This window comes from Plectropomus leopardus, chromosome 22 (genome assembly GCF_008729295.1).
Source record: "Plectropomus leopardus isolate mb chromosome 22, YSFRI_Pleo_2.0, whole genome shotgun sequence".
Taxonomy (NCBI): Eukaryota; Metazoa; Chordata; class Actinopteri; order Perciformes; family Serranidae; genus Plectropomus; species Plectropomus leopardus.
This window is the reverse complement of record NC_056484.1, coordinates 20927267-20939714: the sequence shown is the minus strand read 5'-3', so window position 1 is coordinate 20939714 and position 12448 is coordinate 20927267. Positions and strand designations below refer to the sequence as shown.

Sequence of the window (12448 nt, the reverse complement as noted above, 5' to 3'; positions counted from 1 at the left end):
ATGTTTTTAAAACTGTAGGTCTTCGTCAGGGCTTTAAAGTCAGACAGCGGTGCAGCAATTGATGCATTCACATGAGCCGCAAAAAAATGACATCATGAGGTATCTCAGTTGGTTTATCATAGTTTTTATTTAGATAACAACATTTTTCAATTTTGTGTCAAGCTTTGTTGATTATGATTATGATTAATTATCTTATAGACCACCAAAGTGGCAATTTGGCGCTTTATTCTTTGTTGTGGCGTGTTATAAATTAATGAAAATTGTAGAACGTGATTGTGTAGCAGCTGCTATCCATATAGATGTTTAGATGAGGGGTTGACAGATTAGGTCATTGGGACCGATATCTTGCCAATTACTTATGTCAGCATTTTATTTTAATGATCATCGATAAAATTAATAACTTAAAAAGTGCAAAGAAAATGTCAGCATGAGAGGAACTTTTACTTTGTAAAACATCAGGGAGCTATTTACCCATTTTTATTTAAATTTTCACTTTATTTTGTAAAAAAACAGTTGGTGGAAACTTGCTTTATATGATGTTGAATGTTTCAGTTTTGATTAAGCATGCTAAGGACATTTAAACAAAATTGTGTGTGGGAGTTTGTTATATTCCAAGTATTGACAGACAGATTTTCAATTTTATTGTAAATGGATATTGTTTCCAAATATCAGTTATCAGTCTCATAAACTACTAAAAATCAGTATTGATATCGGCCTTGAAAAAACAATTTCAGTCAACCCCTAATTTTGATTTCTAGAGGTTCATTTCCCCTACTTACTACTATGCACAAACGCATCGTATGTGCTACAGGCTCAAACCCTTCTCATGCTGGCAGACACATAGAAACCTCCTGGTAGGGCGTGTTTTGCCTACCAGGAGGTAGGACATGCAAATGAAAAAAATGCAGTTGAAATGAAGTTTTGCATTTTGTTTTTGTTTTTTTTTTTCCAAACCAACAACAACAAAACCATGTGTGCAAAAAACTATTTGTGAATAAGGTGCCCTTTTTTTGGAGCACCTGTTCCACAAAATATGATATTGAAAACTTCCCACCTGACATGCAGGATCAACAAGACACATACAAGGAGCTAGTGATCAAGTTAAGAGAACTTGTGATATGGTATCTTCTTTCCTGCCAGATTCATCCTGACTATTTGCCAGGAGGCTATAATATTTTAGAGACTTTAAAGAGGCTGTTTAGGGTCTTTCAGAAAGAAGACAGAATCTCTTTGGAGACTGGTAGCTAACAGGACTAGAAAATATTTGATTGTATGTCGCCTTTCGTCTCACCTGCTCTACCCATCAGGGCTGTCCAGTTTCACCACTACTTTTTGTTATAGCCTTGGAACCGCTGGCATGTGCCATAGGCTATGTAGCTTATATGCAGATGATATTTTATTATCATTAAGTAAAACTTTGCAGTCTATTCCACCCGTCCTAAACCTCCAACTAAACTGGAGATTGATGTGGTGTGTACTCTACAGGTAAAATGACCTCTCAAAGAGCTAAAGTGGTACTATCACTGAATGCTGAAGCAGTCGACTCACTCAAAGAGGGAATCAATTTCAAGAAAAACCCGGAGGATGGTAAATGCTACATCATATACAAGAGCAACAACAACCTTAAAGCATGCAAGAACCAATGCAAGCACCAAGGAGGGTTGTTAATCAAAGACATCGAAGACCTAGATGGCAGGTGAGATCCGTCTGACAGAAACACACAGCAAGGATGATGATGTTTTAATAGAAACTTTCATCACAGCTGACATGCTGCTCTGTTCCCACAGGACTGTTAAATGCACTAAACATAACTGGAAGCTCAATGTGTCAACAATGAAATATGTGAATCCACCCGACAGCTTCTTGCAGGATGAGCTCGGTAAGTTCACATTTTGTTAAATTTCCTTTGAGTCTGTGATGAATTTATATTTATATCTGTGATCCCAAAAGATTTTTTTACAACTGAAACCAAGTTTAAAAACTGTAACGCCAACTAGAGGCTGCAAATGTTTCAGGATTTCTGTAGAATTCCCATAGTATAGGAGTCAGAAATTCACAAATTTTGGATCATAATAGACAATAAGCTCTGTGGCAAACAGAAGTTTATGATACTAACACGTTTTGTTCAGCAAGATCATATTCACAAATTAACACCACTTTCGGGATTTTTGAAGCACAAATGCAATTGCCAGAATTAAATAGCTAATGTTTGACTTAGAGCAAACTACACCGCAGTCATATGACTTAACATTGCCACCCACCGAGGGTGTAAAGCAGTGTGGCGTGATGCTCTTAAGTCTCATTTAGCCACTTGTTAGCAACCACCTTTTTAAAGACACATAAGCTTCAAAGTTTATGTGTGGAATTACTCACATTTTATGCTGTAAAACAAAATGTAAAAGTCTCTTAAGACCTTATTTAAGGCATTTAAAGCACCCATTCAAAATACCCCTTTACTTCAAATGAGAACTGCAAAACTGTTCACTCATTTGTGGGTTTTAAGAGTCTTTCCTGCCCTCCTGAAAAAAAACAACATGACCAGCTTCAGATGGTTAAGCTGGTCATACCAGCTTGTAATGATCATGCTAGCTGGTTTATCCGTTGAAGTTCCTGTAAAATTGAAACTGAGTCAATACCCTGTGTATGGACAGATAACAGTGTCATAAGGGGGAGTATGAAAAAAAAGGATGTCAACCAGTTAAGATTTCTGTCATGTGTAATGCATAGAGATAAATGTGTGCAGCCTGATCATACCAACATGACCAGCTCGACAGGCTGGTCATGCCAGCACGTCAAACCATCTTTGACCAGCTAGAACTGGATCAGGATATCTAAGACCATCTTTGCCATCTTAAATCAACTAAAACCAGCTACCTGCATAAGCTGTTTTTTAGCTCTGTTTTTTTAACGGGGGGGGGGGGGGGGGGGGGGGGGGGGGGGGGGGAGGGGGGGGGGCACTCTATTGTGGATGCTATTAATTTCAAAGTTCACTCATATTACTAGTCATTTGTTATTTTTAATATGTTGACTAATCCATGAGGACAAATGAATTAAACTGCACACCTTCGCATTGACTTTTGTTGCTAGCTGGCGCATATTTGCTAACATTAGGTATTAGTAATGGTCTTGATACATTTTGTATACATACATACAAGCTCAATGCAACTGACTTCAACTGAGCATGCATGTAATGTCACATACAGAGGTAGAGACTTTCGATAATGGGGGGCTTCGGCTGGTTGAGTTGAGTCCCATGGACCCCTGGTTGGCTGACCCTCGAGAGCCTCTGGAGCTCCAGGACGGAGAAGTGAAAGTATGTATTATGCTGCTTACACAGTCCACTTTTGGACCTACATTTGTGTTAAACCCCTCTAGTCATCTGACCATGTCACTTCAAAACTTGACCTGAACTTCCCACCCAGGTGACGTACTTGAGCCACGCCTGCATGGAACTGCAGCTGGGGCAGAGGCGGTTCATGTTTGACCCTTGGTTGAAGGGTCCTGCATATGCCAGAGGCTGGTGGCTTTTGCACGAGCCTCCGGCAGACTCTCTGGACAAACTGTGTGCGGCAGATTTCATCTACATCAGCCATATGCACTCTGACCACCTCAGGTAAGATGGTGTTAATAAATACCACTGTTGCCACCTTTAATGTAGAGTTTATATTTGCACCTGTGAGAATAATCCCTCTGCAGCTATTTGGCTATTTACACCCATCCCTAAGACGAGTTATGATGGATCCCACAGTTTGCTGTGATTGAATAGTACTCGTCATGTTGATGAATGAAGGTTGGTAGGGTTAAGGTAAAAGAAGTCATGGTAACGGCTAGCACTAGCCAATCTTTGCCTGCATACAGACCTTGAAATCCACCCACTCCAGAGTTGACTGATTTGTCTGGCATTGTGAAATGAAACGGTTAATATTAAAAAATAACCAATGGGCACTGCAAGGGACTACAGCCAGCCAATCAGTGTCACTAACAGGACTAACACTTATCAAGCTGTTGTCAAGAGGTCTTCTCCATTTCAGTCTGCTGTGGTGCACCACTTTTAGGCAGAAGGTAGATTTTTTTTCATTTTTTAAAACAAAGTTCTTTGAAGTTAAAGAATCAATTGATTAAAATCAGCAGCTACCATGAAGATCCCATCCAGTTGCTTAGGCATGTTGCTGCTGATGGCATCATTCAGTTCCTGCAGTTTTACCTGTAACAGTAACAATAGATGCAGTTGTCATTGTAAATGTAATCTGTCAGCCGGTGGCACTAATCATGCAACTGTCAGCTGGCAAAACAAACAACAATGTTGACAAACAGGGCAAAGCCATGGTAGCTTTCCTCGTTCACAAAGAATCCTTATCAACAGTAGTGTTCATAATAGGATCTTATAGAAGTCTGAACGACATTCAGTAGTCTTGTTTTATCAATCTCCCTTGACTTATTTATGTTTTTATAGGCCATGGTGACGTAAACAGCGCTGTAAACACCGCTTACCACTACTGTAATTTGGCTGCAGTTCCAGCAGATCTGTTGGCTATGATAACTGTCAAAAGATGTGCAGTGAAGTGAGCCAAGACTCCACTTACAAAATGTTTCACACAAACTAAAGAAATTAGCAAAATAAAGCAGTTAGTTTTAGTGATGCACCTTGTTAAAAAAAAACCTGATGGCAATACTAACTAACTAACAGTTTAGTTTCATGTCTGAATAAGTGCTCAAGTGACTGTGATGTAAATAACTCCTAACCCTAACCCTAACCCTAGTAAAAAAAGAGGTCACAATTAAATCTTCAGTATCCAAATAATGTTGAAATACCATTATGATGCAATTTGTAAAAATACGACTATACACACAATTTTTCAACTCATCCACTTCCTTAGCAGTGCTGTTCCCCATCATGCCGCAGATGCCACAATCCCTCTCACTTCTTCTACAAACATTGTGACCCCCATTGTTAATGTGATAGTGTGTTATTTGCATATTTGTATGTGCATAAATATATTCAGCGCCATGTAGCGAGACAAACAAGTGTGACAGAAGCCAATACTCTGAAAGGCAAATTAAAGGGTAGCATGGAAATTTAATCTAACCAGTTTTGATTGCCAAATTCAGAAGCATTAGCGGGATAGAGTTTACAATATTTCATTTCATTTCAACTAAACTAAACCACCTGGGCTTTAACGAGTGTTTATATTCAGAATCTATATTGCCATGAGATCTGACCTGTCCTTTGTCTTTTCTAGTTACCCTACACTGAAGGTCTTGTCAAAGAGGAGGCCTGATGCCCCCATTTATGTTGGTGACACATCAAGACCCGTCTTTTGGTTAGTAAAGAAATACAGTTTAATTTATATCTTTAAAATTGATTCTTAAAAATTAGTTTTGAGTGACCATCATTACATTATTTACATGTCTGTCTCTCTTTCTTAATGCAACAGGTATTTGGAGCAAAGCAAAATCAAGCTGACCAACATCAATGTTGTCCCTTTTGGTGTTTGGCAAAATGTAACTCACTTTTGCTCACATCTGGTTAAAGGGACGACAAAAAAAATCTTCTATAAAATGTGTCTTGAGTCAAAAAATGTGTATCTTACACATAAACTGTTTTACTTTTTTTTTTAACCCAGTAAAATTCATAATATTTTAATTAGTCCCTGCTCTGTCTCTTGGTCTCTATTAGGTTGATGAAGACCTGAGATTCATGATCATGATGGATGGTGTGCATCCGGAAATGGACACCTGCATCATTATTGAATACAAAGGTAAGTGCTTTTCTGTGTTTTTCAATCCTTTTAATATTTTAAATACTATCACCAGGGTTGCAGACTAAAATGTGTTTCAAATGCAGGTCACATGATCCTGAACACTGTGGACTGCACCCGGCCAAACAATGGACGGCTTCCACAGAATGTGGACTTAATGATGAGTGACTTTGCGGGAGGTGCGTCTGGGTTCCCCATGACCTTCTGTGGAGGAAAATACACTGGTGAGACTCACTTTAGTTGTTCCTCCATGTCCTCATGATTATATCTTTATCCAAATGAGAGAATCATGCACGTATAAACTGACACATCTCCTCTTTTTAAGTGTTTGTAAACTCTAAACTCAGATGCAAAGAAAAAAAGCCCTGCCAATTATGCAGTGCTGCTGTGACCCCCCCATGTTCAGGTTTGTGTAATGAGTACAACACAGCTGACATAAAGATGATGTGTATGTCTGTGCCCAGATTCCTGGAAGGCAGAGTTTATCAAGAATGAAAGGAAGAAGTTGCTGAACTACAAAGCTCAGCTGGTGAAGTCCCTGCAGCCGGCAATTTACTGCCCGTTCGCGGGGCTATTTTGTGGAGGCTCATCCATCAGACAGGTAGAGTTTGTACAGAGCAGGTTAGCCAGGATCCGTTCAATATATGTGGATGATAAATGAATGGTAGCCAAGAAGAATTAGGTTTGAGTAGCCATTATAGTTCCCTGAGCCTCCATTTGATGCAGTTGGTATATTATATTATATATCGATTTTGGACTCTGAAGAATTGATTTGCGTCGTCAAGCCTTTAGACTGCAGCATGTCAGTCGTAGTTCCACTTCCTCTCATTCACTCCTCCTCCAGATATTATTTTTATTACCATTTATTATTAACAGTATATGTTGCACAGGCCAATTGATTTTGTATAAAGCTCTCTGCTAATAGGTGAATGATCGCAGGCGAAAAGTCCACCTGTACAGACCTACAAGATATATTAGAAAAACTGAAATATTAAAGCAGGTCAGATACTTAAAAAAAAAAAAAAGTTTATTTTCTAAATAATTTGTCTTCTCCTTCTATGGTGGTAGGCACCTAGAGTTTTACGTGCATTACTACCCCCTAACACAAATATATTTTCTTGCATCAAATAGATAACTGCAACACATTTTGGGTGATATTCACCTTTAAAGGGACCAGTGTTCACTTGCACTTATGCCTACTGAGGGTTGACTTTACCAAGTTCATGCAAGTATTCCAGACAATTGAAACACATTTAGGATGGCAGCGGGGATTCCCCCCCGTGGACAAGTGCAAAGGTCAAGTCAAAGAGGGCATCTTGAATGACTAATTAAATGAACCCATGGACTAAATTTCTACAGTAAATTCAAAATGGCTGACCTGCTGGTTGGTTTATTGTATACCTCCTAGTTTTTTGTACATCTGTCGATGTAACATATGCATCCCAAATTTCATATATTGTGTGAAATTTAGAGGTGGGGGCTTTCACTTTGAAAACTGATGAGAATGACCCAATATGCCATGACCATGACCAAGCCCAAGTCCAAGTCCAAGACCTATATAAGATATCTATTTTCAGCATTTCTGACAACTTTGGAAAGTTTCATGAGTTTTCAGGCATTGCATGCACCCAAAACATGCTCTCAAATACCATTTGGTGCTCACACCCTAAGTATGATTAAACACTAACCACAAATGTTAAACAATAATAACGATAAAACAGAGTTTACAAAGTGCTGTGAAAAACAAGGCAAAGCAGAAGTGAGAGGAGTTTCACGCATAAGTAACATGACAAAAAAAGAGCCAAAAAGTAATACCGAACTAAAGCCAGACAAACGAGAGAAACAATCACAAAACGGAAAAAACAACAGCAACCCATCCCAGTATGAATAAATTATGTTTGAAGAGTGTTTGCGGTAAACAGAGAATTAATGTTACTTGTAGTAGACTTTAACATTGCCCGGGCAGAATAAAAATAAATAAAATTAAATGATGAAAATAAATAGATAAATAAATAAAATAAATAATTGGATAAATTAAATAAACCAATTAAAAAAGAATTAAGAGAAGATAAAATAGAATTTAGATACAATTAAAATTAGACAACATCACATAAAAGCAAGTCTATAAAAATGGGTATTAAGAAGTGATTTAAAACAGTCACTGAATCTGCAAGCCTCCTTGGGCAGGTTGTTCCAAAGCTGAGGGGCCCTGATGGTAAAAGCATGGTCAGTCTAAGTTTTAAGCCTCGCCTTTAGGGCGACCAGAAGGGCCCCACCCGAGGATCTAAGGCTATGATAACTAAATGGACAAACCTGGCTTAGCAGTCAGTTTAATGGCTTGTAAAAGTGGCTATTTGTACAGAGGGGTTGGCAGGATTTGCATGTGAGTCGATAGTAAATGACTTCCCTGATGTCATATTTGATGCAGCTGGTATGTTTAGCTCTGTATCAGACTTGGTTAAACGTTAATATGCATCGTCCAAACAGTAAATGTATGCACCACGTTGCTTAGTGGTATTCTTGGTTCCTTGTAAACGTGTCTGTTTGTCTATCTCTCTTGTCTGTCGCTAATGTCTCTGTGTGTACACAGATACATAAAGGATACAAATGTGAAGAACAGTGCAGAGAACCTCAATGCGCTCATCAATAAGCTTGCACCAGAAATCAAGACATGGACACCCAAGCCAGGCGCTGTGCTGGACCTTGGCCTCGCTCTGAGAGACCCCACAAACAGGTTGACAACACCCTTAAGCCATGTGTGATTGTGTTTTATGTGTCTATTTGTGGGAAAGTAAAAAGACTCAGTCAGGACAATGCACAAAGCAATGCTCAAACTGACTGTTTGGTTTTGGTCATCATTTCTATTGGTTATAATACCATTCTGTTCACATCTGTTGAGGTATAAGGTCACATTGATTGTCACCATGAACAATGGTCAAAAGATCAGACAGGTTATAAACATGTCAATAATTTATCAGGAATATCCAAATAACTTCATTTAGAGGTAAAACTAAAAGAGAGCACATCTGAAATGACAGTAACAATCTCTTGCCAGGATACTGGCTTTGTGTTGAACATTTAGCTTTAACCTCAGTCTTTTAGCACACTATTGTGTATGTAGCCATTCATTGTATATTTAACACAATTTAACACACAGTTCTTGTTTTTAAAATGAGTCAGTTGGAGACCAACCAAAGTAGTTAGCCCTAATAAGCTAGCTTGCTATTGCTGATAAAATCTACCTGCAACAGTTGTCTTTTCAACTAGTAAAGTAGATATTTGCTAATTAAAAATGACAAGCTTTCATTTTCTGCTGTCTAAAATCAATGTATTGTTTAAAAAAGAATTTTGATTGGTAAATCTTGCCCTGCTGTCATGATATTATTACCAAGTGGAAAGGTGGCCAAACTACAAATTTACTTCCAAATAGTTATAAACTGAAAACATCCTCTACACTGCACATGCACTGCACACCTATAAGTTCTGACTTTTACCTCATTTATATTTCCTTTACTACACCACCAAACATAGTGAGGCCATCGTCAATCCCCCAGCCAGTGCGAAAATCTTCAAGGACAGTTGGGATTTCGACTTGTATGTGGATGAACTAAACAGCGCCATCAGCTGTGAGATATTTAAACGTCAAAGCTGGATCCAGTTTTATTACACCTGGGCAGGCTTTCAAAACTACAACCTTGTTGTGCGGGTAAATATACTTAACAAGCAAGATCTTCTCTGTTCTTCTTAAACATCTATCCCAGACACTTTTGGCTCACCATCTTGATAACCCTTGGTGAAACACTGTAGCTTATTAATGTCCTTTGTACATATTTTGTTCTTGTGCGTCTTTCTACTTAAAGATCCATTGTGTAGGATTTAGAAGGATTTATTAGCAGAAAAGACTGCTATAGTAAGTAAGTTTTCTTAAGTGTATAATCACCTATAAATAATAATCGTAGTGTATTTGTTACCCTAAAATTGCCCTACCATGTTTCTACACTAGCCCAAAAAGGACAAGCCAAACACCTGCTCTTAAGAGGGCAGTTTTTGCATATTTGCATTTGTCGCATTGGAGATTTCTGTGAATAATTTGGCTCCTGGTTAAAACCTCCTAAATGTCTGGATTGTAAGTTATCAAAAAAAAAAAAAAAAATGATTAGGACATATTAGCAGTCTCAAATACTTACTGCTACATGTCACTCAATGCTACACACTGCTCCTTTAAGGGCTCATTTATGCTCAATGCTCAAAGCAAGCTCATATTCTGACTGTGCTTAGGGCTCATTTTGTCCAAATTTGTGCAGATTTTTAAGAGTTTATGGATACATACAAAATGAAGTGGTGCCATCAGAGATTGTGGAGGCAGTGTAGTGCAGTTCAAACTAGGTACGACTGTAGAAAATGGTGAAGAAATTTAACTAATGGTAGAACAGAACAAAGCAGTAATTTATATAATAATATGGAGTAATATCTAATGAAAATAGTGAAATGCATTCTCTGTCGACATGTCGGGATGCAATTAATGGCCTCATTGACCAACAACACCCACAAAACTGCCTCAGTTGGACCTCGTTGGACCTTCTCCACCGTTCTCTGGTTTGTTGTTCAAAACTTTTGACTCCGTCCTCTAGTGCCAAATATAAGGCTGTATCTATGCCAACATAAAGGATGCATAGTATGAGGGCAGTGACATTTAAATTTTAAATGAGATGTATCCATTTTCATACATTAAGGGAGGTACAAATGAGGTATAAAAGAGTTGTGGCGCTGAAGAGCCCTGGCTTGCTGTAATTGCAATCTCATAATTGGAAGCAGGGTTAAGAAAAAAAGAAAAAGAAAATTGAGCTATTTTAATTTGAAAACGAACAATGAATAATGGATGCTTGGTTGTGGGTGGTGAGGTTATAAAGAACTACGGGATAACGGGACCTATTGGCTGAGCCTCTCTTCTGTTCTTCCTGTTTCTTGCTCAGAGTATGTCTGCTTAATTCATTGTAAAAGTCTCGACATGTATTTTGAAGGTGATCGAGACAGATGACAAATTTGAACCTCTGACTGATGGCTATGACTACTTGGTGGACTTTTTGGATCTGTCATTCCCCACCAAGAGACCTGACAGAGAGCACTCCTACATAGAGGTGAGACATTGTAGAGCACCAGGCAAACAACCATAACCCTCGTAACCTGTAACCCTAACCCCTAACCAACAGTATGCTATCAAGCCTTCAGCGGAATATCAAATTATGTTATATATATATATAAGGATCAAAAATCTAAAAGACTTACTGGTTCGTGCCTCTTTGAAAAGTGACAAACATCAAAAAATGCACATTTTACATTGAATAAAGACGTTATGAACACTATACAGATATGGGGACTTTGTTCCGTCGGAAAACCTTCCAGCTGGAGTCTTTGAATTTAGTTTGTTTGATGGAGCGTAAAATTTGGCAGAAACTATATGTGAGACAGATCAAAAATAAATTATTAAAATGTTTGAAGCAACATTTATTAACTGATACAATAAAGTAACAGAGCTTCATGTGCATTTTTGTAGACACGGTGTAGAGAATCTGATGATTACAGGCCTCGACTCTTGAACGGGTTGGTCAACAGCTCAAAGACTGGCAGCAAAAAGACGCTGGATCAAAAGATTAAAAACTTGTGGACCCAACAGATTGAATGAAGTGGAATAAATCCATAACTCTGCAGCGATCATGTTAAAGATGGAATCAGGGAAATCAGGGACTTTCATGTCTGAAGATACAGTCCTGTTTGGACTCTTATGTGTGAATTTATAGTCCTGTTTGGAATCTTATGAGTGAGAGACACCAAGCTTTTTTTATTGTATGTATTTTGTGTGAAAATGCAAAGGTTTCAGAAAGACATACTTTTAGATTATATATTATAAGCTGAAAGAGTAGTTAGACATTTTTAGAAAATATACTTATTCACTGCTTTTTTCTTCGATAGAGCAGTAACTTTGATGTCTTTTGGTTTCTCCTTTACAGCTTAAAAACAGGATTGGGGTGATGAGACATGTGGTGCTGCATGGCCTTCTCTGGGATGATCTGTACATCGGCTTCCAGAACCGCATAAGCCGAAACCCAGATATCTACCACCACAAGTACTCACACTCACTCACTCACTCATCTCATGCCTTAAAGGATCAAGGTCCAAACAGTAAAACAGTAAAAGAAGAAACAACACCAGACATTTGCTGCTGAAGTCAACAACCTTCTTTGTTTGTGTGCAGTGTGAGGTTGCAATTAAATGTAAACATTCAGAATAGATAGGAAAGTATCTGTATTAAGTACATACATTAGTATTTAAATCAAAGGAGTGCTTTTCACAAGAATACATGGCATTCTTTTAAAAAATTAACATTTTTTGATGCCTTTAAGTCACATTTTAACTGACACTTCCACTGCTTTCATCTCCTTACTGTTTGAGAGTTCATTTGTGTACTCCTCAGCTAACACTGCCAGCTAGGTTTCTCACACTTTGACAGTGTCAATTCCTCTTATTGTCTCTAACTCCTTTCAGCATTTTTACTTCAACTTCACTCAGTGCTTATACTCAAATTAAGACTCCATTTTTATTCAGCAGTTACACTCAAACTAACACTTCAACTTCAAGTGCTCACATTCTAATTAGCACAACAACTTTATTCAGGTCTAAAACTTATATAA

General features: G+C 38.1%; 1 protein-coding gene across 1 annotated transcript; it reads left to right on the top strand.

The window, feature by feature from the left end:
* Positions 1 to 1490: 1490 nt before the first annotated feature.
* On the top strand, positions 1491 to 12235 carry cmah (cytidine monophospho-N-acetylneuraminic acid hydroxylase). The gene is given in 15 exon segments (XM_042511771.1): positions 1491 to 1696; positions 1788 to 1879; positions 3204 to 3313; positions 3423 to 3613; positions 5241 to 5321; positions 5436 to 5502; positions 5678 to 5759; positions 5846 to 5983; positions 6224 to 6327; positions 6329 to 6360; positions 8350 to 8493; positions 9291 to 9465; positions 10781 to 10897; positions 11768 to 11883; positions 12232 to 12235. Coding segments are annotated over 15 exon segments (1659 nt in total).
* Positions 12236 to 12448: the final 213 nt, after the last annotated feature.